This window comes from Microcaecilia unicolor, chromosome 2 (genome assembly GCF_901765095.1).
Source record: "Microcaecilia unicolor chromosome 2, aMicUni1.1, whole genome shotgun sequence".
NCBI classification, from domain to species: domain Eukaryota; kingdom Metazoa; phylum Chordata; class Amphibia; order Gymnophiona; family Siphonopidae; genus Microcaecilia; species Microcaecilia unicolor.
Genome location: NC_044032.1, coordinates 387,752,738 through 387,778,127, shown reverse-complemented (window position 1 = coordinate 387,778,127; position 25,390 = coordinate 387,752,738). Strand labels below are relative to the sequence as shown.

The following is a 25,390-nucleotide window of genomic DNA, read 5'->3' as shown; positions in this document are numbered from 1 at the left end:
CACCCGAGGAGTCGGAGTGGTCCATCAACCGCCTGGAGTTGAAAGCGGTGTTTCAGGCGCTTCTGGCCTTTCAAGTGACCCTGGAAGGATTGGCTGTCAGAGTGATTTCGGACAACACGACAGCAGTAGCCTACATAAATCGACAAGGCGGCACTCCGTGCAGAGCACTGGCCGCGCAGGCCGAACAGATTTGCCACTGGGCCGAGCTGTATCTTCAGTTTCTGTCGGCAGCTCACATTACAGGTCAGAGCAATGTGCAAGCCGATTATCTAAGCAGGCATCAGATCGATCCAGCAGAATGGGAACTAGCAGACGAAGTATTCCTGCAGATATGTGCCAAATGGGGCAAGCACGTGATGGATCTTATGGCGACAAGTTCAAATGCCAAAGTCCCGTGCTTCTTCAGCAGACGGAGAGATCCTCGCTCGGCAGGGTTGGATGCCTTGATTCAGCCCTGGCTCCAGGCCTACTATGTGTTCCCTCTGTGGCCCTTGATAGGGCGCGTGCACCTGTGGATTCGGCTGCACCCAGGAGAAGTGGTCCTCATCGCCCCGGATTGGCCCAGGAGGCCTTGGTATGCGGACCTCGACAGATGCTAGTGGAGGCTCCCCTTCCTTTACCTCTGGTACCGAACCTGTTGTCACAGGGCCCGGTAGCCAGGAAGGATGCCTGCCGCTTTGGTCTTATGGCATGGCGAATTGAGAGAGCGTAATTGAGGGACAAAGGCTATTTAAACACAGTCATTTCCACTCTCCTGCAGGCCCGCAAGCATTCCACTTCCGTGGCTTATGCCAGGATTTGGCGCCAGTTTGAGTCTTGGTGTGCTTCAAAAGCGATCACACCCATGCGGGCTCCTGCCTCGCCAATTCTTAACTTTTTGCAGGATGGTGTACAAATAGGCTTGGCCTATAATTCCCTGCGGGTGCAAGTGGCAGCGTTGGCCTCCCTTCGTGGTAAGGTTGAAGGTGTGTCTTTAGCTGCTCATCCAGATGTGGCACGGTTTCTTAGTGGGTTGCTTTCGCTCCGGCCTTCCGTGTGAGCACCCTGTCCAGCTTAGACCTGGGGCTAGTTTTGAAGGCCCTGCAGGCTTCTCCTTTTGAGACCGCTCGGCGAGCATCGGAGAAAGATTTGACCTAAAGGCCGTTTTTCCTTGTGGCCATTACTTTGGCGAGACGGGTGTCAGAGCTCCAGGCGCTGTCCTGTAGAGACCCATTTCTGCAATTCTCAGAGTCCTGGGGTCACGGTTCGGACCGTGCTTCCTTCATGCCTAAGGTGGTTTCAGTGTTCACCTAAACCAGCCTATTTTCTTGCCCTCCTTTGATAAGGAGGAGTTTCCAGAATCTTTTGGGCAGTTGCACCTGTTGGATGTGCGCAGGACTCTGCTGCAGTATCTGTGAGTTACTATCTCTTTCAGGATCTATGATCATCTGTTTGTTTTGCTATCAGGTCCTCGTAGAGGGTCCCCAGCGTCTAAAGCCACTATTGCCCGCTGGCTCAAAGAAACTATCTTTTCAGCTTATCTGCTTGCCTCCGCCTGTAGCCTTAAAGGTGCATTCTACCAGAGTGATTTCTTCCTCTTGGGCTGAAACTGGAGCACTCTCTCGTCCAAGAGATATCAGTGCAGCAACATGGGCTTCTAAGCTCTCTTTTGCCCGACATTACAGGCTGGATGTGGCTGCTAGGAGGGATGCGCGTTTGGAGCACAAGTGCTAGCGCGTGGTGTGACCTGTTCCCACCCTATATAAGGGATTGCTTTGTTAAATCCCATACGTAATAGCTTCATCTGCTTGATGACAAGGAAGGGAAAATTAGGTTTTTACCTTGGTAATTTTCTTTCCTTTAGTCATAGCAGATGAAGCCATGAGCCCTCCCTGTATGATTGTCTGTATGCTGTGAATCTGTTTCAGGTTCTGTTCTTGTTTCCTGAAGTTCCTTCCTTGGGAGAAAGTTGGAAAACAGTCTTCAGGATTCATGTTCACTTATAGGAGGATGAGTCCATTCCCTCCAGTTTATGTTTTGGAGGATGTTTATCCCTCCAGGAGGTTGCGTGTATCCCCTCCAGTTATACAATAAGGAGGACGAGTTTATTCCCTCCAGGAAGATGTGTTCATTCCCTCCTTTTGAGTTCATGCCCTTGTTAAGGGGCCATCATTCGCTGTGAGGAAAGTTCATGTTATTCCCATTGCGGTTTGCCATACTGATTTGGAAGCTTCAAATACTGAAGAGGCAGTGGAGCTGGCTGGCCATGAGGCACTGTGAAAGTTGAGTGCTCTCTATCTCCTCCTGCTGGTTGATGGACACAACCCATATGTAATGGCTTCATCTGCTATGACTAAAGGAAAGAAAATTACCAAGGTAGAACCTAATTTTCGCATATTCTCACATCCCTTCCTCCTCCCTTTGGAGTTGTCGTCTTAGCTTTAGTAGTGTACTGCAGGTCCCAAGCTCGAGCTTTGGATGGGAAGGCACGTGCGTGGCGGGGGCAGTGCCTCAAAGTTTAAAGCAACATTGCACTTGGCAGTATCTGCACCGGGCTCCGTGGACAACGTCACACATGTGTGTTAAAATGTGCCTGCTGTCCTCTGAGAACACTTGCTACAGGTAAGTAACTTAACTGCTATGTATGTATGTTTGGTTATTATCCACCTAAATTTATTGCAGAATAGAAATGCAATAAATACAGTTCCCTGTGTGACTGTGATGACTTTTATTCTTCTGGTTTGTTTGTTTGTTTGTTTCAGCTATAAACCCATTGTAGAATACATTGATTCACAGTTTGAAGCATACCTGCAAGAGGAGCTGAAGATCAAACGATCTCTGTATAATTACCATGACACACGGATCCATGCTTGCATCTACTTTATTGCACCTACTGGTCACTCCCTGAAGTCTCTTGACCTGGTCACCATGAAGAAGCTGGACAGTAAGGTACTCACCACACTTACTGTACCTTTCATTAACTTTTAATGAATGCTGAAATCTTGGGTGGTGAAGAGTTGGGACTGTCCTTCCCCATGTTAAACTTGTACAGCGCTGCGTAACCCTGCAGCGCTATAGAAATGCTAAGTAGTAGAATTAGAGGGGTCTGCTGAACACATGGTGTTTTTGATATGGATATTCTAAACTAGTTTATGGTTTATTAAAGCTTTGTTAAAACACATTTCCAGCATAGCATAACAAAGACGGTGTACAATACAATAACAAGAAAATAGGAACACAATCGCAGGAAAGAGAGCAAAGAGCAGAAAAACAAAGAAACACACGAGCAAGAGAGATGAAAAAAATATATACAGAAACAGAGAAAACAGGCTCAGTGTATTTGGACATCAGTGGAGCAAAATAAGTAGTTCAAATTAATAACAGGAAAAATTGACTAGTTAGTTTTTTTTGTTAATGAGGAGAAAAAGGTTTGTTTTATGGAGGCTATGTTGTCTTCCTAGCCATTTTGCCTGGTCGGTTAGATGCTGGGTCTTGTTGAACTGACTGTTTTCTTTTTTTTTTTTTTTTTTCTCCTGAGCACGATAGAGAAGATAAATCTCTGCGATGTGGCTTTCTATGACAGCCAAACCATCCTCTGTGAGCTTTAGCTGTATTTTTTGTCTATCACATGGCTCTACTGCCCCTTTGCCAAAATCTCAAACTGCCTATTGATGGCTTACTGATGCCACAAAATTAGGTGTAAGTGAACTTTTGAGTTAATTCAATAAAAAAAAAAAATCTGTGTCTAGCTTTTGAGAGCTGTGTTCCATCATTAGGTAGTTGGTGAAACCACATTGCTTTGCAGAAAAAGGATTACACATTTTCTGTTCATCCATATACTGATATTGCCTTAACCAAATCTCGGGTCCCTGCTCAAAAGTAACGCGGGTGCTAGAGGCCTTTAGCATCAGACTAGTGCCTGCATTTGCTAGCATTGAATGCTCAGAGGGCTGTAGCATGAGGAATAATGACCGCACAAAAGGATAGTTCAAGTAGCATGCTAATTACATTTAAATTAGGGACATTTTCAATTCACTCTGATGCTCAAAGAAAGGCGCCCTAAACAAGGGCGCTCTTATGGCTGGGAACCTTACAGCAGCCCAGCACCAGCGTTAAGTAAGCAGCCCAGCAAGCATGAAATATAAAGCCATCTGATGATTAAAACAAAGTGCATGCTTCAGTTCTCAGGGTCTATTCCTGGCTTTTGCCTCTCGCTTCTGAAACTCAACTGCACTTTCCTCCTGCTTCAGCCTGGACCTCCCTCCCTCTCTGCTTAGCTTTGTCAACAGAGTTTGACTGTGCTTCCTCATGCTTTCCTGCTTCAGACCATAGTAATCTAAGGCAAAAGAAATACCTAAAAGAAGGGATCGAGCCAGCTTCGTGGCAGAGGTGGCAAACTGCAAACCGCAGCTCTCCTCCCTCCCCTCCTTCCCTTCTCCCCCCCCCCCCCCCCCCCCCCCCCCCCCCCCCCCCCCCCCCCCCCCCCCCCCCCCCCCCCCCCCCCCCCCCCCCCCCCCCCCCCCCCCCGATGTTTCTGCTTCCATACTGGGCATCTGCACAAGAGTGTTGCTTATCACGCAAGATACTGTTCACCGCTGTTGCCTTGACTTTTTCATCCAAGCTATTCTTGATCCACTTCAATCTGGCTTTCGCCCCCTTCATTCAACTGAAACAGCGCTTGCTACAATGATCTGTTCCTGGCCAGATCCAAAGGTCTCTGTTCTATCCTCATCCTTCTCGATTTTATCTGCTGCTTTTGACACTGTTGATTACAATCTACTCCTTGATACGCTGTCCTCACTTGGATTTCAGGGTTCTGTTCTTTCCTGGTTTTCTTCTTATCTCTCCCAGCGTACCTTTAGTGTATACTCTAGTGGATCCTCCTCTACTTCTATCCCACTGTCAGTTGGTGTACTTCAGGGATCTGTCCTGGGACCTCTTCATTTCTCCATCTATACTTCTTCCTTGGTACTCTGATCTCATCCCATGGTTTTCAGTATCATCTTACGCTGATGATTCCCAGATCTACCTCTCCACACCAGAAATCTTAGCCGAAATCAAGGCCAAAGTATCAGCCTGCCTGTCTGACATTGCTGCCTGGATGTCTCCGCGCCATCTGAAACTAAACATGACCAAGACTGAGCTTTTTTATCTTTCCCCTCTCCTCCTTCCCCATTCTCTATTTCTGTGGATAACACACTCATCAGCTCGTAACCTTGGGGTCATCTTTGACTCCTCCCTCTCCTTCTCTGCACATATTCAGCAGACTGCTAAAACTTGTCGTTTCTTTCTCTATATCACCAAAATTCACCCTTTCCTTTCTGAGCACACTACCAGAACCCTCATCCACACTCTTATCACCTGTTGCTTAGACTATTGCAACTTGCTTCTCACAGGTCTCCCATTTAGCCATCTTTCTCCTCTTCATCTGTTCAAAATTCTGCTGCATGACTAATATTCCACCAGTGTCATTGTGCTCATATTAGCCCTCTCCTCAAGTAACTTCACTGGCTTCCTATCGGTTTCTGCATACAGTTCAAACTCCTCTTATTGACCTATAAGTACATTCACTCTCCAGCTTCTCAGAACCTCTCCACTCTCCCTACATTCCTCCCCGGGAACTCCGTTCACCGGGTAAACCTCTCTTATCTGCACCCTTCTCCTCCATCGCTAACTCCAGACTCCATTCCTTTTATCTTGCTGCGCCATATGCCTGGAATAGACTTCCCAAGCCGGTACGTCAAGCTCCATCTCTAGCCATCTTCAAATCTAAGCTAAAAGCCCACCTTTTTGATGCTGCTTTTAACTCCTATCCCTTATTCACTTGTTCAGAACCCTTATTTTATCATCCTCACTTTAATATTCCCTTATCTCTTGTTTGTCTGTCCTAATTAGATTGTAAGCTCTGTCAAGCAGGGACTGTCTCTTCATGTTCAAGTGTACAGCGCTGTGTACGTCTAGTAGCGCTTTAGAAATAAGTAGTAGTAGTCTTGTGCTCATGCCCCAGGGAAACAACTTCCTAATGCTCAGTGCTAAGAGAGTGCCTATATTTACATCTCATTAGCGTCGAGCATTAGGGAGTTGTTGTGAGGTGCTGTTCCAGTGCAGTTTCTCTGATGTTCAGTATAGTGCCGGAGTTTTGAGCATTGGGGTCTCGGTTATCTGAGGCAAGTCATGTAACCCTCTGTTGTCCAAGGTACAAACAGATTGTGAACTGTCGGATGAGAAAATATCCACCGTACCTGAATGGAACTTACCCGAGGTACAAACCAAAAAGGCATGAGCTAAATCTCTAATTCCCTTCTTCCCTCTTTATGAACAAGTGACCGCTGCTGTTATAAACATTGTTCCTCGGAGCCTTGCATGGGGGTGGAAGGTAGAACTTAAGACCAGTTTGCCATGTACTAGTGTAGTGCATCCCATTTAAGAGGGGAAAAACTTGAAGTGCTTTCTCTAATGAAAATTAATATTTACTCTGTTAAATTTGAGGGGGAAATCATGGATTAATCACAACCTCCACATTTCTTTTAGCAAGATTAAGTGAGGGAAAAGTGGATTGAATCAGAGTGCACACAAGCCACCACCTAGTTTTTAATGTGCTGTATGTGCTGGTCTACCAGTTTTACTTTGAATTTGCTGGAATGATATGTTAAAATAAGTATCCTTATTACTGCTATTAACACTACTGGACATAAGCAGTGCTGGTAAATATTCAGGTACAATGGGACTCATTTTTGAAAGAGAAAAACATCATAAAAGTGTCATAAAGCAGCATTTGGAAGCATTTCTTCTCAAAATGTCCAAATCGATATTTTCAAAAGCTGTTTTCCTACCTATGATATCCTGCAATTGCCCTTGTGCTATTAATAAGCCCTGAACAAATAGATCTTTACAGTAGAAGAACCCCACCTCTCCCAAATATAACTGGAAGACAAAGGTTGGTAATCCTTAAGGAGACTTAGCGGATAGGTAATGCACTTTACTTTGTCTGCGCACCCCCACCCACGCCTTTCTGAGAGGAACAAGAAATACATGCAAGCATGCTGATGAATTTTGCCCACCCCTACCCTCTTCATTCATCCCTTCCCCCCAGCTCAAATAGGGAATAAAGGTATAGGTAGGACTTCTCCAAGGGGACCCATCTTACCATTGGCTTTTCAACATAATGTTTTCTAAGGGCCTTCAGCACAGCTGCCTGATACACCTACCCCACTTTCTTCTTTGGGAAGCTGCAGAATGTTCCACCCCACTCTGGGCCGGCCAGATCCCAAATAAAATGTCTCCACATCTTATCCCTTATTTTGAATTGTTTACTAGGAATTGCAATAGGCAACTGCGCAAATAAGAAAAGAAATTTAGGTAAAATCATCACATAAGCACAGCTACCCTACCCCACCAGGACAACTGCAGCAATTTCCATGTATCCAGATCTTGTTGAACCTTCTTTGTGAGTCTGTCATAATTTAGGTGGAAAAGGTCGGCAGTGTTGATTAGAGATGACAATGCCCAGATACCTAAATGCCTTAGTCTCCACTTTAAATGGGAAAGTTGAAAATTCTAAGGAACTTCATTAAATAACAAAATCTCTGTTTTATCAATATTGGTTTTAAAACCCAACACCTCTCCAAATCAGGCCAGTTTTATCAGTAGTTGTGGCAAGCAGTGCTGGGGATTTGCCATGAAAATTAAGGTGTCATCTGCATACAGCAGTATCTTATGGGGGTTCCCCCAAACCATAATGGGAGCAATAGAAGATTGCTGCCTAATGTGAACCGCAAATGGCTCCATGGTTATGGCAAAAAGTAATGGGGACATCGAGCACCCCTGTCTGGTACCCCTCTCAAGCAGGAATCTTTCCAACTGAATCCCGTTGACCAGTATATTGCTTCTAGGCACCGCATACAAGGAATGGACCCAAGTCCCATATGTTCCTGCCGCCCCCCCCCCCCCCCCCCAATCCCCATCTGGTCCATCACTGAAAACAGATATTCCCACTCCACTCTATTGCTTTCTTTGCATCTACAGCCACACACATCGCTCTTTCTTTCCTGCATTTGATGATATCAATGAGATTGATGGTCTGTCTCACATTGAGGGGCATAATTGAACGAAAACGTCTATCTCCATGGGCGTTTATCTCCGAGAACGGGTCCGTGAAGGGGCGGACCGAACCGTATTTTCGAAAAAAATAGACGTCCATGTTTTATTCGACAATTTGTGAGCTGGGCGTTGTTGTTTTTCAGCGATAATGGAAAATGAAAGCGCCCAGCTCAAAAACGAATAAATCCAAGGCATTTGTTCGTGGGAGGGGCCAGGAGTCGTAGTGCACTGGTCCCCCTCACATGCCAGGACACCAACCGGGCACCCTAGGGGGCACTTTTACAAAAACAAAAAAAAAAAGGTAAAAAAGCTCCCAGGTGCATAGCACCCTTCCCTTGTATGTTGAGCCCCCCAAATCCCCCTCAAAACCCACTGCCCACAAGTCTACACCATTACTATAGCTCTAAGGGGTGAAGGGGGCACCTACATGTGGGTACAGTGGGTTTGGGGGGGTTGGACGACTAAGCAGCACAATTGTAACAGGTAGAGGGGGGTGGGCCTGGGTCCACCTGCCTGAAGTCCACTGCACCCCCTAACAACTGCTCCAGGGACCTGCATACTGCTGCCAGGGAGGTGGGTATGACATTTGAGGGTGAAAATAAAAAGTTGTGAAACATCATTTTTTGTGGTGGGAGGGGGTTAGTGACCACTGGGGGAGTCAGGGGAGGTCATCCCCGATTCCCTCCGATGGTCATCTGGTCATTTAGAGCACTTTTTTGGGACCTGTTTGTGTGAAAAAAGGGTCCAACAAAAGTGTTCTAAATGTTCGCTAAAAACGCCTTTATTTTTTCGATTATCGCCCTAACGCGTACATCTCTCCTCGGCCAATAACCACGCCTCAGTTCCACCTTCGCCACACCTCTGACACACCCCCATCAACTTTGTCCACATCTGCGACGGAGTGCAGTTGAAAACGTCCAAAATCGGCTTTCGATTTATACCGATTTATTCGTTTTTGTGAGATAAACGTCTGTCCTTTAGATTGTAAGCTCTCTTGAGCAGGGACTGTCCTTCCCCATGTTTAAACTTGTACAGCGCTGCGTAACCCTGGCAGCGCTATAGAAATGCTAAGTAGTAGTAGTATCTCCCGATTTGGGTCGAAATCTAGGCGTTTTTCTCTTTCGATTATAAGGTGGATTATCTCCAAGTTGGTGACCCTGGACAAAGCCTGTCTGATTGTGGTAGATCAGCTTAGGGAGGATATGATCCAACATATTTGCTAAATTGGAGATACATTGGGGTTAAGAATCTTATAGTACTCGGAAGGGAAGCCATTCTCCCCCAGCGATTTACCCTTTTGGAAGTTCGAGATCACTAACCTCTACAGCCATGATGACATACTTGAGGGAAACTGCATCCTGCACTCCTTTCCAAGGCAGATTTAGCCCCTGTAGGTATTGGGCAATGTCTTCTCCAGAGCACTTGTCCCGAGGAGTACAATGTCTTTCTTGTAAAAGAGCTTAAACTCAAGTTACATCCTCGTGCAGGACTTTGGCCTTCCTGGACTCTTAGAATTTTAGTTACCCAGCTCTCGTGTTGCTGCTTTTTGAGCTGCCATGCCAGTACTTTGCCCATTCTGTTCCCCCTTCCATGTAATTCTGGAAAAAAAAAGAAGGTGGCGATTTAAGCCTTTTTGGATAGTTTATCTGGATTTCTTTAGAATATGATTGTTAGATAAGATCACTCTGTTTCCCCATTGATGTGGAATGGTTAATTCTTGTTTGTATTTAATGCAAATGAACAATAAAGAATTTAAAAAAAAACCAAAAAAAAAAAAACCCTTGTTCTGAACCATGTGTGTTTGGAGAGCCTATCGGCCCTCCCCTGTTTCAAGTTTAAAAGCTGCTCTTTCTCCTTGTTAAATGTTGATGGCAGCAGCATGGTTCCACCCTGGTTATAGTGAAGCCCTTCTTTCCAGAATAGGCTCCCTCTTACCCAGAATGTTGCCCAGTTCCTAACAAATCTAAATTGCTGCTCATAGTCTCATTCACATAGTGAAACGCCATAGCTCTATGTGCCTCATAGGTCCTACATTGGAAGGGCAGCATCTCTGAGAAAGCTACTTGGAGGTTCTGGATTTCAACTTTCTACCTAAAAGTATGCATTTTGTTTCTAGAACCTCCCTCTTATATTTTCCTATTTCATTGGTACCCATATATACCAAGACAGCGAGCTTCTCTCCAGCACTGCCTAAAATGTTATCTCAGTGATGTGCAAGATCCGCCACCTTCACACCAAGCAGGCAAGTGACCAAACAATTCTCTTATCCACCATTCTTCCAGCTATCCACATGCCTAACGATTTGAAACACTCCAGAGATTTTACAAGCACTTGCAAGTTCATTGACATTTGTGGTTGCCAGAGAATTTGCAATGAGGTTGCATCTTGGGAGGAATTTGAAATAAATTTAAGTATTTCCATATGAAATAAACATCAACAGTTGACTAATGGCCTATTTCCATCATGCAGAAGTCTGGTTCAGAAACTAATCTGATAATTAAATGTGATGATTATAAACAGAACCTGGTATGAGAAACTTGCAGGATAAATGACATGTGAAATTCTAAACTAAAGTATCAGTATTTGCTCTAAAAACCTGTATTAGGTGGAAGGAATTCCAGATGCAGCCCCATTTTAAAATGTTAAAAACTCCCACAGCCCCAGTCCTGCATCTTTCATCCTGAGCCTCTCTCCAGGCTGACTTTTCCTGCTGGCTGACAATTCACAATTGGCTTTTAAAAGCAACCTTCCTATTAGCTGAAGTACAAGTACAATATCCTCAAGTGAGGATGTTTTAGGAAATTGCTGTGTCCAAGCACCCGAGTCATTTTCAGTAACCGCAGTCCAAAATATATTTATTGCATTTGTATCCCACATTTTCCCACCTATTTGCAGGCTCAATGTGGCTTACATAGTTTTGTTAACATTGTCATTTCAGGATATTAGGTACAATTAGTAGTGTGTAGCGATTAAGTAAGGGAAGAAGGAAGGGAGTGATAGAGTAGTATATAAGGTGGGCGTTCATAATTGAGTGGGTTGGTGAGGTGGCTCAGTGAGGCTGTAAATTTTCATTGTAGGCCTTGTTGAAGAAAAATGTCTTCAGAGATTTTCGGAAGATAGTTGTTTCGTTGATTGCTTTTAAGTCTGTAGTTAATGCATTCCATATCTGCGTGCTCATGTAAGAGAAAGTGGCATGCATCATCTTGTATTTAAGTCCTTTACAGTTGGGGTAGTGCAGGTTGAGAAATTTGCGAGATGATCTTGTGGCGTTTCTGGGAGGTAGGTCCACAAGGTTTAGCATGTAGATTGGGGCGTCTGCGTGAATGATTTTGTGGACAATCGTGCAGATCTTGAACGCAATGCGTTCTTTAAGTGGGAGCCAGTGAAGTTTCTCTCTAAGGGGTTTTGCACTTTCATATTTAGTTTTTCCAAATATGAGTCTGGCGGCCGTATTCTGGGCAGTTTGGAGTTTTTTGATTGTCTGTTCTTTGCAACCGGCGTACAGTGCATTGCAGTAGTCCAGGTGACTTATTACCATTGACTGTACCAGGGAACGGAAGATATGTTTCGGGAAGAAAGGTTTTACTCTTTTGAGTTTCCACATGGCGTGGAACATCTTTTTCATTGTGTTTTTCATGTGGGTATCAATAGTGAGGTTTCGATCAATAGTGACTCCAAGAATTTTCAATTTTTGGTATAGCCATAGGTGTTCTCTCCTATAATTTTTAAAAGAAAAGCCCCTCACTTCTGTGAACCCTATCCCCCTAATTCTATACAGTGCACCATAATTTAGGTGCCAACTAAAGTACTTGAATGGAAGTTCCAGATCCAAATAGGGGTAAGTGGTAGTCAGGCACCTAACTGCACTAAGCGGCAGTAAAAGGGGCCCTGCACTAGCGGCGGCAGCCGTATTGGCCATGCACCAGGGCCCCTTTTACCACAGCGAGTAAAAATGGCCAAAAATGAAATGGCCGTGCAGTAAATGCGCAGCCTTTTTTGGGGGGGGCACTTACTACTACTACTATTTAACATTTATAGAGCGCTACTAGGGTTACGCAGCGCTGTACAGTAAACAAAGAATGACGGTCCCTGCTCAAAGGCGCTTACAATCTAGAGGACAAGACGAACAAGGAGAGCAGACAAGCAATAATTGGAGTAGACAATCAATAGTTGGAACAGTCTAGGTTACTAGGTACAATGTTAGGTTCACTTACTGGCCACCCATTGAGGTGCTTAGTGCAAGGATCCTCTCCCAATTTTGGGCAAAAGGATTTACACCAACTGAAACCCGGTGTAAGTCCTCATGCTTAAATTAGGCACGGATTTGCCATATTTTATAACACTGCGTGCAAATTCTAGGAACTCCCCTGACCCACCCGTGTCCCTCCCATGGTCACGCCCCCTTTTGGTATCCACACATAAGAATTTACGTGTGAGTCTTTATAGAATTCTGATGATGACTAGGATGATGCATCAATCCAAACTGTTGCCAATTAGTGCCAATAATTAGCACCCAGTTATTGCCAATTAACTGCTTATTTGTCAGTTAAGTTGCATGTGCAATTATGGAACACGCCCAATGCGTGCAATTTTTGTTGCTATATATAAAATTCTGGGGGTTAGTGTGAAAATTAGCAAACACTAAGGTGGCAGTTCTATAAAGGGCAGCTAAAATTAGGCGCCATGATGCAGCATGCTAAGCGCTAATTGAATAGCAGTATCTGGGTGCCCAGATTTCTAGTATGTCAACATTTAGGCCTTCTTATGCCATGTCAATAGCAGGCATAAATGCGCACACCTAAATACAGCACTTTAGTGTATAAATCTGTATTTTACGTGTGTACTACCCCCTTGCATTTGTGCACAGTTTCACAGTCTCCTGCAGCACCATGGAGATAGTCTTAACTGGATTTGACTTGACTTGCATGGTGTTATCAGCCCACACGTATTCTGTTCATCTGAGCTTGTTGTATTTGTGAAACATGGACATCATAAGCCGCCTTTCACAAGCAGTTTCTCAAAAGCACCATCTTCTGTAGAGCTACAAATGGTTCTGCCCTCCATCCCTATTTTTTTTTGCCATAGGTCTTTGTACATCTAGTTCATTAACTGTTATCAAGAAGCCATCTGAGATGCAGGTATTTTTGACACCCTGCAATTATGACATTTTTATTCAGAAGGATGAATAATTGTATAGTGGTCATGTCTGACAGGTTACATTTTTCTTTTTTTAGCCTGATTTTGATATGCTTTGGAATTTAGTTCACACTAAAAGAGACTGTGGGCTCATGGCCATTGAAATTGCCTGTCCAGAGCTAACTGGGCATTTCAGTGGCATTTAACTAGATAGTGCTGCTGAAAATGCCCGATTAGCACCCAAGCCGAAATCAGCTGTTTTGGGGGCCATCAGGGAGCAGAGTCAACACTTAGCCAGTTAAGTCTCAATTTTTCAGCACTTCACTAGTTGAGATAACTGTGTAAATAGGACCGCATAAAACGCCGTCCTGTCTCTATGCAGTTCTTCATGGCTGGTTAAGTGCTGAATATCGCACTTAACTATCAGTTTTTGACGACTCCATAGACCTAGAAATTCCAATGAATTTTTGCTTCTGTCTTCACCGAGGAAGATTTGGGTGGGATACCGGTGCCAGAAATGGTATTTGAAGCTGCCGAGTCGGAGAAACTTTATTTATTTATTGCATTTGTATCCCACATTTTCCCACCTTTTTGCAGGTTCAAAGTGGCTTACAATGTGTCGTTCTTGGTGGTAGTGGATTAGAATATAGTTGCTTATTGTTACATAGAGAATTAGAGTAACATGGTAAAAGTTAAAAACAAGCAGATATTATAAAATAATTACATATTGAATTCTCTGTAAACCTGGAGGATGTAATGGGGCAGTTCTACAAACTGAAGAGTAGCAAATGTGGACCGAATGGTATTCATTCCAGAGTACTGATAGAACTGAAAAATGAACTTGCAGAGCTATTGTTAGTAATATGTAATTTATCCTTAAAATCAAGCGTGGTATCGGAAGAATGGAGGGTGGCCAATGTAACGCCAATTTTTTAAAAAAATGTTCCAGGGGAGGTCCAGGAATTATAGACCGGTGAGTCTAACGTCGGTGCCGGTCAAAATGGTAGAGACTATTATAAAGAACAAAATTACAGCGCATATTCAAAAGCATGGATTAATGAGACAGCATGGATTAATGAGACAGTCAACATGGATTTAGTGAAGGGAAATCTTGCCTCACCGATCTACTACATTTCTTTGAAGGGGTGAACAAACGTGGGTAAAGGTGAGCCAGTTGATATTGTGTATCTGGATTTTCAGAAGGCGTTTGACAAAGTAGCTCATGAAAGACTCCAGAAGAAATTGGAGAGTCATGGGATAGGAGGTAGTGTTCTATTGTGGATTAAAAACTGGTTAAAAGACAGACAGCAGAGAGTAGGGTTAAATGGTCAGTATTCTCAATGGAGAAGGGTAGTTAGTGGGGTTCCCCAGGAGTCTGTGCTAGGACTGCTGCTTTTTAACATATTTATAAATGACTTAGAGATGGGAGTAACTAGTGAGGTATAATTAAATTTGCTGATGACACAAAGTTATTCAAAGTCGTTAAATCGCGGGAGAATTGTGAAAAATTTCAAGAGGACTTTGCGAGACTGGGAGACTGGGCAATTAAATAGCAGATGACGTTTAATGTGAGCAAGTGCAAAGTGATGCATGTGGCAAAGAGGAACCCGAATTATAGCCAAGTCATGCAAGGTTCCACGTTAGGAGTCATAGACCAAGAAAGGGATCTAGGTGTCGTCGTTGATGATACGTTGAAACCTTCTGCTTAGTGTGCTGCTGCGGCTAAGAAAGCAAATAGAATGTTAGGTATTAGGAAAGGAATGGAAAACAGAAATGAGGATGTTATAATGCCTTTGTATCGCTCCATGGTGCGACCGCACCTCGAATATTGTGTTCAATTCTGGTCACTGCATCTCAAAAAAGATATAGTGGAATTGGAAAAGGTGCAGAGAAGGGTGACGAAAATGATAATGTTATATTCCTAATGATACTTCGATGGTCTCGCATAACCTGTACAATGTAACCCATAACCAAGTTGTACAATTGTATTTCCATTATTCATATCTTATTGTAAGCCACATTGAACCCGCAAAGAGGTGGGAAAATGTGGGATACAAATGCAATAAATAAATAAATGGGACGACTTCCATATGAGGAAAGGCTAAAGCGGCTAGGGCTCTTCAGCTTGGAGAAAAGGCGGCTGAGGAGAGATATGATAGAGGTCTATAAAATAATGAGTGGAGTTGAACGGGTAGATGTGAAGCGTCTGTTTATGCTTTCCAAAAATACTAGGACTAGGGGGCATGCAATGAAGCTACAATGTAGTAAATTTTAAAATGAATCGGAGAACATTTTTCTTCACTCAGCGTGTAATTAAACTCTGGAATTCGTTGCCAGAGAATGGTTGGACGGCTTCCAAAAGAAAGTCCGTAGACCATTATTAAATGGACTTGGGGAAAATCCACTATTTCTGGGATAAGCAGCATAAAATGTTTTATACTTTTTTGGGATCTTGCCAGGTATTTGTGACCTGGATTTGCCACGCTTGGAAACAGGATGCTGGGCTTGATGGACCTTTGGTGTGTCCCATTATGGCAATACTTATGTACTTATGAATTTCTTTATAAAACTGGCAGCAGTCAGCAAAACGTTGATCGCTGCCAACTGAATACTGAGTCGTGTGTTTTTCATCAATCATATGAATAACTAGCACAAAATTCAGGGAACACACTAGTTAATTATAACACAAACTATTAAATTGTAGCACCCTACATAGGGAAGGTGGTTTTGCTTGTTTGTGTAGGTGTTTGTTTGTTTTTGTTTTTTTTTTTAACATGACATTTTGTGGCTCCGTTGCACTTCCAGCAGCTAATTATGAACCATCCTCATATATACTGTGCCACCACAAGCATCTGTTTCCAGCTACTCAGCAATTTCCTCCTTTACTTTGTGTCTCCTCAGACTTCACTTAGCTTTAGCCAGGAACCATACACTGTAATTCCTTCCAGTATGATTGCTGGGACTTCGCTGTCAACTAGAAATGTAAAATTTCTGGAACTTTTGAAGTGATATGGAAATATTTTTCATGGAAAGCAGATAGATCAGTATTGCCTATGTAGTCTGCCCAGTCATCCCATGGTGGATCCAGTCAGGTCCAGGGATCCATCTTGCCTGCCTCCTTTCTGGAGGAGTCTTGGAGAAGGGGCAACAGTAAATGAAGATAGTGTCTCTTTGCAGGATAATTCCCCTGAACTGGGAGAGTTGTCTCCAGAGGAGGAAGCCGATGATTTTGCTTGTGGTTAGACTTTTCAGGAAAGAAGGGCACCTGTCTTATTGATTTAGGTGGTTGAGACCCTGTCCATATCCAGGGTTTCTCACCCCGATGCTGCTGGCACGGACTGTATTTTGTCCTTTCCATTCCACTGAAATCTCTTGTAGATGGCTCTTGCAAAGTGGGAATTCCCTTAGCTGGTGCTGAAGGGCACCAAGTTTTTATGGGTAGATTGAACCTTCTCTTTCTCCTCTAAATTGGATCCCTTGATAACATCCTAATGGAGGGCAATGTAACATTAAAGGAGGCTCATGATTGTAAGCTTGCAAGATTTTGGCTCTGCTATATTGGATGTCCAGGCATCAATTTGTGGAGACTATGTAGTGAGAGCACTTTTACATTGGGTGCAGCAGCTGCTGCCTTTCCTCTAAGTTGCCAGATTGGAGTCTGTGGTTGCTGCCTTGGTGGATGTCTTTTATGATTTGGTAAGGATCTTGGTGTGCTCACTAGCCACTTCTATGGCCGCAGAATTGGCCTGCAGAAATGATATCTCTTATGCCTTATTAAGCTTTCCTTTTAGAGGTGCCTGTTCAGAGAAGCTCTGGAAAAGCTAAAGATTTGGGTGATATGAGGACTCATCAGACTCCTAGAGGGCAAAGGTTGACAAACTAGGCTGCACTGCTCCTTGTGATGGTAGCATCATGAAAATATTCAGATTTCTTTGCCTCTCTCCTGCTGATATGGGGATACAACCCAGGAACTGGGATTGGTCTAACAGAACTCAAGGTAATGAAATTAACGGGTAAGAATAATTTTACTTTTGTGGGGCATTTATAGTGGTGTATACAGCCCAGCAGATCAGATAGTTTTATACTTAATAAAAAGCACTTATACCTTTTTAAATTTTATAATTGTACTTAATTATTGCAGATAGCTAGTGCAAGTTAAAATTAGGGCAAGAACTTGAAAATAAGAGCCTTCAACAATATAGTAAACAGAGTGCAGTATTCAGTCTGTGATGGTAAATGGCTTGTAAGCCCGAATATTCAATGCTGGGGTATGTCTGGCTTTTATCATTGAATATCCGATTTAATGCAGCTACCTGGAAGTCAACAAAGCACTAGCTGATATTCAGATCAGTGCCTGGTTAACTTGGTGGATGAATTTAGGACAGCCCCTTTTTTTTTGCTAGCCTAACTTTATCCACATACTTGCCAGTTAGCAGACTGAATATAGCTGCTAACAGTCTAAGTCATGATTCCACCCATTCTCCACTCCCAAACTGCCCTTCACCTAGCCAGTTAGGGAATAGCTGGGCTAGAGGTGATATTCATTGGTTGTACCTGGTTATAAATGCCTCTCTCACTCCCTACCCCAGTTGAAGGCCCCTTCCCTGGTATCAAGGGCCTCCTTTGGAGCTGTTCCCCTCCACCCACCCGAGGCCACCTGATTGTGCCTCGTTCACCAAACCCCTTCACCCATTCCTGGGGCTTACCTGGAAGATAACCTGGTGGTCTAGGGCATGAAGATGTAATCAGTTCCCCTCCTCTCCCACCCCATCTGACATCAGTCCAGGAAATGGCTCCCATGAGCTGCCATATCTACCCTTTTATATGGAAGCTTGGCCCCTAGTGGTAGTCTCGCTAGGCTGTCACTAGAACTCATGGGAGTCATTTCCTTGGACCAGTACTAGACATGGCAGGGGCGGAGGAGGACCACTTCTATCGCCACACTCTAGACCACCAGGGTATCCTCTGGGTAAGCCCCAAAGATGGGCGGGGAGTTCAGGGCTTCTGGGGGGAGGGATGCAATCAGCTGGTCTGGGGAGGGGGAACTGCTTTGGAGGAAACCCCTGATGCTGGGTGGGGTTGGTTCAGGGGGAGTGTCTTTGAATCGAGGGTCTGGGAGGACTTTCAATCAAGGAGCTATTTGAGGGGGGTGGGGGTTGGGGTGGGGGTTGCTCCTCACATGCTATTCTTGACCCACTACAATCTGGTTTTCGCCCTCTCCACTCAACCGAAACTGCGCTTACTAAACTCTCCAATGACCTATTACTGGCTAAATCCAGAGGTCAATATTCTATCCTCATTCTTCTTGATCTTTCCGCTGCTTTTGACACTGTCGATCACAGCATACTTCTCGATACCCTGTCCTCACTTGGATTCCAGGGCTCTGTCCTTTCCTGGTTCTCTTCCTACCTCTCCCTCCGCACCTTTAGTGTTCACTCTGGTGGATCCTCTTCTACTTCTATCCCTCTGCCTGTCGGCGTACTTCAGGGTTCTGTTCTTGGTCCCCTCCTCTTTTCTATCTACACTTTTTCCCTTGGTTCATTAATCTCATCCCATGGCTTTTCCTACCATCTCTATGCTGATGACTCCCAAATCTACCTTTCTACCCCTGATATCTCACCTTGCATCCAAACCAAAGTTTCAGCGTGCTTGTCTGACATTGCTGTCTGGATGTCTCAACGCCACCTGAAATTAAATATGACCAAAACCGAGCTTCTCATTTTCCCCCCCAAACCCACCTCCCCGCTCCCCCCGTTTTCTATTTCTGTTGATGGCTCTCTCATTCTCCCTGTCTCCTCAGCTCGAAACCTTGGGGTCATCTTTGACTCTTCTCTCTCCTTCTCTGCTCATATCCAGCAGATTGCCAAGACCTGTCGTTTCTTTCTTTACAACATCCATAAAATCCGCCCCTTTCTTTCCGAGCAGTCTACCAAAACCCTCAACCACACCCTTGTCACCTCTCATTTAAACTACTGCAATCTGCTTCTTGCTGGCCTCCCACCTCTCCCCTCTCCAGTCGGTTCAAAACTCTGCTGCCCGTCTCGTCTTCCGCCAGGGTCGCTTTACTCATACTACCCCTCTCCTCAAGACCCTTCACTGGCTCCCTATCCGTTTTCGCATCCTGTTCAAACTTCTTCTACTAACCTATAAATGTACTCACTCTGCTGCTCCCCAGTATCTCTCCACACTCGTCCTTCCCTACACCCCTTCCCGTGCACTCCGCTCCATGGATAAATCCTTCTTATCTGTTCCCTTCTCCGCTACTGCCAACTCCAGACTTCACGCCTTCTGTCTCGCTGCACCCTACGCCTGGAATAAACTTCCTGAGCCCCTACGTCTTGCCCCATCCTTGGCCACCTTTAAATCTAGACTGAAAGCCCACCTCTTTAACATTGCTTTTGACTCGTAACCACTCGCCTCCACCTACCCTCCTCTCTTCCTTCCCGTTCACATTAATTGATTTGATTTGCTTACTTTATTTATTTTTTTGTCTATTAGATTGTAAGCTCTTTGAGCAGGGACTGTCTTTCTTCTATGTTTGTGCAGCGCTGCGTACGCCTTATAGCGCTATAGAAATGCTAAATAGTAGTAGTAGTAGTAGTTTGGAGAGAGTGACACCAAGGAGGGAGTCTGATACCAGGGGGGATCGAGAGCTACATGTGTATGTGCTGCCACCTGGCTGCTGTTTTGCAGTGGAGTTCCACAGAGACAGAACTTCCTCCGCTGGAATCTAACCCATCACCGCCCATCTCCTCTGGAATATCTTCCATTCCTGCCTGTCCTAGCAAGTAATCTCCTCCATCCCCGCCTATCTCCTGTGCTAAAATAATCCTGTGCTAAAATAATCCTGTGGTAAAATAACTCAAGTAGCCCATGTTGATAACTTCCACTCTTGGTGCTTATGGGGATTTAAATGCTATCAACCATATCCAGGTACTACACTTTTGCAGGACCTGTGTCCATCCCTGCAGGAGTCCCGTGGACTTGAAGGGGATTCCCGCTAACCCAGTTCCTGGGTAGCTCTATTTTGCAACCTATACATGTAAGTGGTGGCACACACATGTTTAAGCTCCAGTGCTATCCTTGTTGGGTTTTTTTTAAGTGTTAAGTTACTGAAATAACTCTTTTTCCTTTGTATATGATGGTGATATTCAGACCAGTGCCTGGTTAACTTGGCGGATAAATTTAGGACAACCTTTTTTGCTGTCCTAACTTTATCCGAATACTTAGCTGATTAGCAGACTGAATATAGCTGCTAACAGTGTCTGAGTCATGACCCCACGCAAACTCCACCCCCAAACCACCCTTAACCTGCCTGACGGGTCAGTTCAGCCAATCAACACTAATTATATAAGCTGTTGCTCAAAGTATAGTACTCAGCATTATATGAATCCGCTCTTAGGATAGAGAGTCAAAGTCCTAGTCCGAAACAAACTACCGTATTTTTCGGACTATAAGACGCACCGGACCATAAGACGCACCTAGGTTTTAGAGGAGGGAAATAGGTTAAAAATTTTTTTTCCTTTTTCCCTCCTCTAAAACCTAGGTGCTCCGGTGCGTCTTGTCCGAGTTCGGGATCGCCCTCCCCCCGGCCCTGTCACCACTTCTCCCCTACTCACGTCACGCGATGTTCCCTGGTGGTCTAGTGACGTCGGGGCAGGAAAGAGCCCCCTCTTTCCTGCCCAACGCACTGCTCTCCGTCCTCCTGTATGCTGCCTGACGGTCTCGGCGAGATTCAAAATGGCCGCCGAGAATTGAAGTCTCTGCGGCCATTTTGAATCTCGCCGAGACCGTCAGGCAGCATACAGGAGGATGGAGAGCAGCGCGCTGGGCAGGAAAGAGGGGGCTCTTTCCTGCCCCAACGTCACTAGACCACCAAGGAACATCGCGTGACGTGAGTAGGGGAGAAGTGGTGACAGGGCCGGGGGGAGGGCGATCCCGAACTCAGGGGGAGGACGGGAGGGAGGGAACTCGCTACCTTCGGACTATAAGACGCACCCCCCATTTTCCTCCCAAATTTGGGGGGGAAAAAGTGCGTCTTATAGTCCGAAAAATACGGTCATTAATAAAAGTCCACTTGTACCATTCTTGAAAGCCCTTGGTGCTTCTTTTTTGGACTGCTTGTGTTGTGTACTTTGACTCTTTCCATTGTATGTAACCTTTGGGCATGAGTATTCATGCCTGCGAAAGGCTAGTGTAAATGCTGGAACCCAACTCATGACAGTTAAGCTTGCAAATGCAGGTATTCTGTAACATTGCACTTAATTTCTGGGAGCACCCCTGATCTGCCCCTGACCCTCCCACAGCTGCGTTTTATGAAATATAGGTGCACATTATAGAATAGGGCAGATCTGCGCATAACTAATTTCTGCCAATTAAATGCTTGCTAACTCCACTAATTCTTAGTGTCTAATTGACTGACTATTAGTTTATACATGGATCTGGGATCTGTGCCCAAATTTGAGTGACCTCTACAGAATCCAGGGGTTTATATGCATTCCAAGTGGCAGTTGGCCGACTTAACTTGAGATTCTGCTGGTCTATATACATCCCTAAAAGGAGAAGAAAATTTTTAGACCAAAAAGGTCTCTCACCAGTGTTCAGTGCCAGCTGGCTGTAGTGGAGAACTTTTCCTCAGGCATGTCGGAAGGAACCTGGGGCAGTACAGCCAAAGGAAAAGTCACCAGACTATACCTAAAGTAACTTACTAAGATCCGTTTGTAATACCCTCTGTGGACTATAATGCAATCTGGCTGTTCTGAGTTGGCCGAGTTGTGGTGCCTGTTGACTTGGATATATGTATTTATGTTACAAGTAAGTGGAAATCTTCACACAAATATAGATTTTTAAACCATGCCAGAACTAATCTTTGGGTATCTCTGTAAGCTGTCAGCACTGTGCTTGGCCAGATGGAAGCTTTCTGTGCTGGAGCTGGTCATTCTGGATGAAACTGTAAAATTTCCTGCCTAGCCTTATATGGAGGAGAATAACAGGCCAAGTAGATTGGGAATTTTATCAAGAGGAAATGACTCTCACTAACAGATATGTCTATCTTGTTTTATTTTTTTTTTAATGTTGTAACTTGCATATAAAAACATGAAGGCAAAGGAGTTTTTTCACACACAAATTGTTTGATAATCTGTCTAAATCAATTCAATTATAACTTTAAAATGTTAAAACGCACACAACTGTCATGAATTCTCAAGAGGAAAAAAAAAAGCATGATGGCTTAGTTAACCGAGGTTATAAGGTGTTTTCTTTTTCCCTTACCATAGGTGAATATTATCCCCATCATTGCAAAGGCAGACACAATAGCCAAGAATGAACTGCATAAATTCAAAAGTAAGATCATGAGTGAGCTGGTCAGCAATGGTGTACAGATATACCAGTTCCCCACAGATGAGGAAACCGTGGCAGAGATCAATGCTGCAATGAGTGTAAGTCTTAAATCTAGATGCATACTCGGAGCAGGATGTTTGAAAATTACTTCAGAAACATCTAGATGAAGGAAAAGGGAGTAAAGAATCATGGATTTGATATACTGCCTTTCTGTGGTACAGTCAAAGTGGTTTATATTTATTATATCAAGGTACTTTGTCTCTAGTAGGCTCACAATCTAAGTTTTTGTACCTGGGACTGTGGAGAGTTAAGTAACTTGCCCAGGGTCACAGGTTGCTGTTATCATATGTGTTGGTTTTTGTAAGAATTGTGGTCTATAGTATCTCTACAGCAATTAGGAGATGGGGCAGTCGACTGTGCAGCAGTACACCAAAAGCTCATTTACCATCTTTCATAACTTGATTCTCTCACAATCCTGTTCATATGTATTTAAAGCTGGTGTAAGTGGTCAGGAGTCAAGACCATAACAAGAGGTAAGCAAGAGGGAAAATCACATAGGGCGCAAAACTCTTTTGAGATAGAAAAAGTGGCTGAAATGTAAATATGGGCCAAAAGCAGATTATAGTACAGACAAAGTGCCAATTTCCTACTATCCAGTTTATGGGGACAAAGGGAAAGAAGTTGGGCACTTACACCAGCCATAGACCCTACCTGTGTTCTTCCCAGACTCCATCTATGTGCACATTCACCTGTAAAATATGTGCTATCATTGATAAGCCCATATTTTCCTTGTCATCAAGCAGATGCAGCCGTTACAGATGGGTTGTGTCCATCAACCAGCAGAGGGAGATAGAGAGCACACTTTTTTCAGTGCCTCATACCAGCTTGTTCCACTGCCTCTCTTCAGTATTCTCTATCTCCCCTAGCAGAGTGGCTGCAGCTTCTTCGAGCGCCATCTAAAATCTGCCTGGAGGTTGCTCCTGTGCTTTTGCCAGTTGTTAGCAGGGGTGTTGGAGGCTATAGCAGCTTCACTTTAAAGGCACATAGGTTCGCCCTTTCCCTGCCTTACCCATACCTCCGTGGATGTGGACACATTGCTTAGCTTTCCCTGTCCTTCCCCACCAACAGTGGATGCAGGCACATAGGTTCGCCCTTTCCCTGCCTTTCCCACTCACCTGAGCCTCCGAAGTTCTATTTACCTCTGCTTTCCTCACAGCATTAAAAAAAAAAAAAAAGGAACAGAGGTTTTTCCTTGCCTTTTTCTGTGGGACCGGAGCTGTGATACTCGGTCCGGGGTGGGCCCGCGATCGGGGCGATTTTGGCGGAACCGCCATTTTGAATTTTACCGCCGTTTTCGGCGATGGCTGCGGAGACAGTAAAGCGCTGTTCCAAGTGTGGCAAGTGCAGATCAGCAGCGGGGCTCTGTAAATCGTGCTGTACAGACGTTAGAGCCGGCCCGAGCATGGCGAGCGACGATTTTTGTCTTATTTAATGCATAGAGCATACATGCTTAAAAGAGCTCTCCCACAAAGCCCGGCATGGGCCTCTTCTAATGCCCCCCCCCCCCGGTGGATTCTAGCCTGGGTATGCCCTCTTGAGGCGTTATTCCCTGATAATTGGCAGAATATGAAGCACAGAAGGGCTCATTCACTTCAGAGAGTGCTGCACCTCCATCCCCCCCCCCCCCCCCCCCCGTGGTCGGGTTGCGAGTATTCGGAGGACTCTGGCAGGCCTTCATGGTCTGAGGAGCCAGAGTCTGGTGCAGAAGTGACTCAGGATCTGGACGATCCCTCCGCGGTGAGGATTTTCCACCGTGATGAGCTGCCAGCGCTTATTTCTGATGCCCTGCAGGCGCTCTCTATTGAGGACCCTGCCAGTGGCACAGCCTCCTCTGTGAATCCTAGGATGGCTAGTACCAAAAAGCCTGCTCGAGCCTTTCCTTTGCATGACTCCATCCAAGAGCTTATTTCGGCTCAATGGGCTGACCCCGAGGGACCTTTGAAAGTTTCCAGGGCTATGGGGCAATTATACCCTCTGAGTGAGGAGCATATGGCTCGCTTTGCTATGCCTAAAGTGGATGCCCTAGTCACAGCTGTGACAAAGAGAACTACCCTCCCTGTTGAAGGAGGTGTTGCCCTGAAGGATATTCAAGACCGTAGACTGGAATCAGCACTTAAACGGTCATTTGAAATTGCAAGTCTCACTATTCGGGCGTCTGCATGCAGTTGTTATGCTGCTAGAGCCTGCCGGCTTGGTTGCAACAGGTAGTGGAACAGTCCGGTGATGGAGCGGAGCCCTTTTCAGATGTGACTCTGCGGATGGAGTCGGCCTTGTCCTTTCTTGCTGACGCTCTTTATGATATTGTCAGAGCTTCGGCTAAACACATGGCAGTAGCAGTGGCGGCTCGCCTTCTTCTTTGGCTACGGCATTGGGCGGCGGACAAGGCCTCTAAGCAAAGGTTGGTGAAGTTGCCCTTTCAAGGCCTTCTCCTGTTTGGTGAGGAGTTGGAGAAAATTGTGAAGGCCTGGGTGAGGCTACACCCCAGCGCTTGCCTGAAGATGGCCTTCCTCTAAGGGTGCGGCGGTCCACTCCTCTTACAGACCTCGCTTCCGTGAAGCTCGAAGGTACCGCCCGGGGCGTTCTGCTGGGTTCACTTCTCGTGCCCGTTTTCAGCAGAGGAACTCCTTTCGCTCGGACAAACGTTCCACAGCCACTGGCTCAAGGCCTGGAGTTCAGGGGCGACCCTCTCAATGATGGTGCGCCGGCCCTCTCCTTGAGTCCTGTCATTGGAGGACGTCTTTGCCGAGGAGTGGGCCAACATTTCCTCAGATCAGTG

At 45.1% G+C, this 25,390-nt stretch overlaps 1 protein-coding gene across 6 annotated transcripts in view; it reads left to right on the top strand.

Moving 5' to 3' along the window:
* SEPTIN11 (septin 11) overlaps nucleotides 1–25,390 on the top strand; it is a gene marked incomplete at its 5' end in the record, with an annotated part of 103,225 nt that overhangs the window by 14,999 nt on the left and 62,836 nt on the right. For all 6 annotated transcript variants that reach the window (XM_030190574.1, XM_030190572.1, XM_030190573.1 and 3 more), the window contains 2 exon segments: nucleotides 2,742–2,928; nucleotides 22,491–22,652. In XM_030190574.1, coding sequence (XP_030046434.1) covers nucleotides 2,742–2,928; nucleotides 22,491–22,652 — 349 coding nt within the window.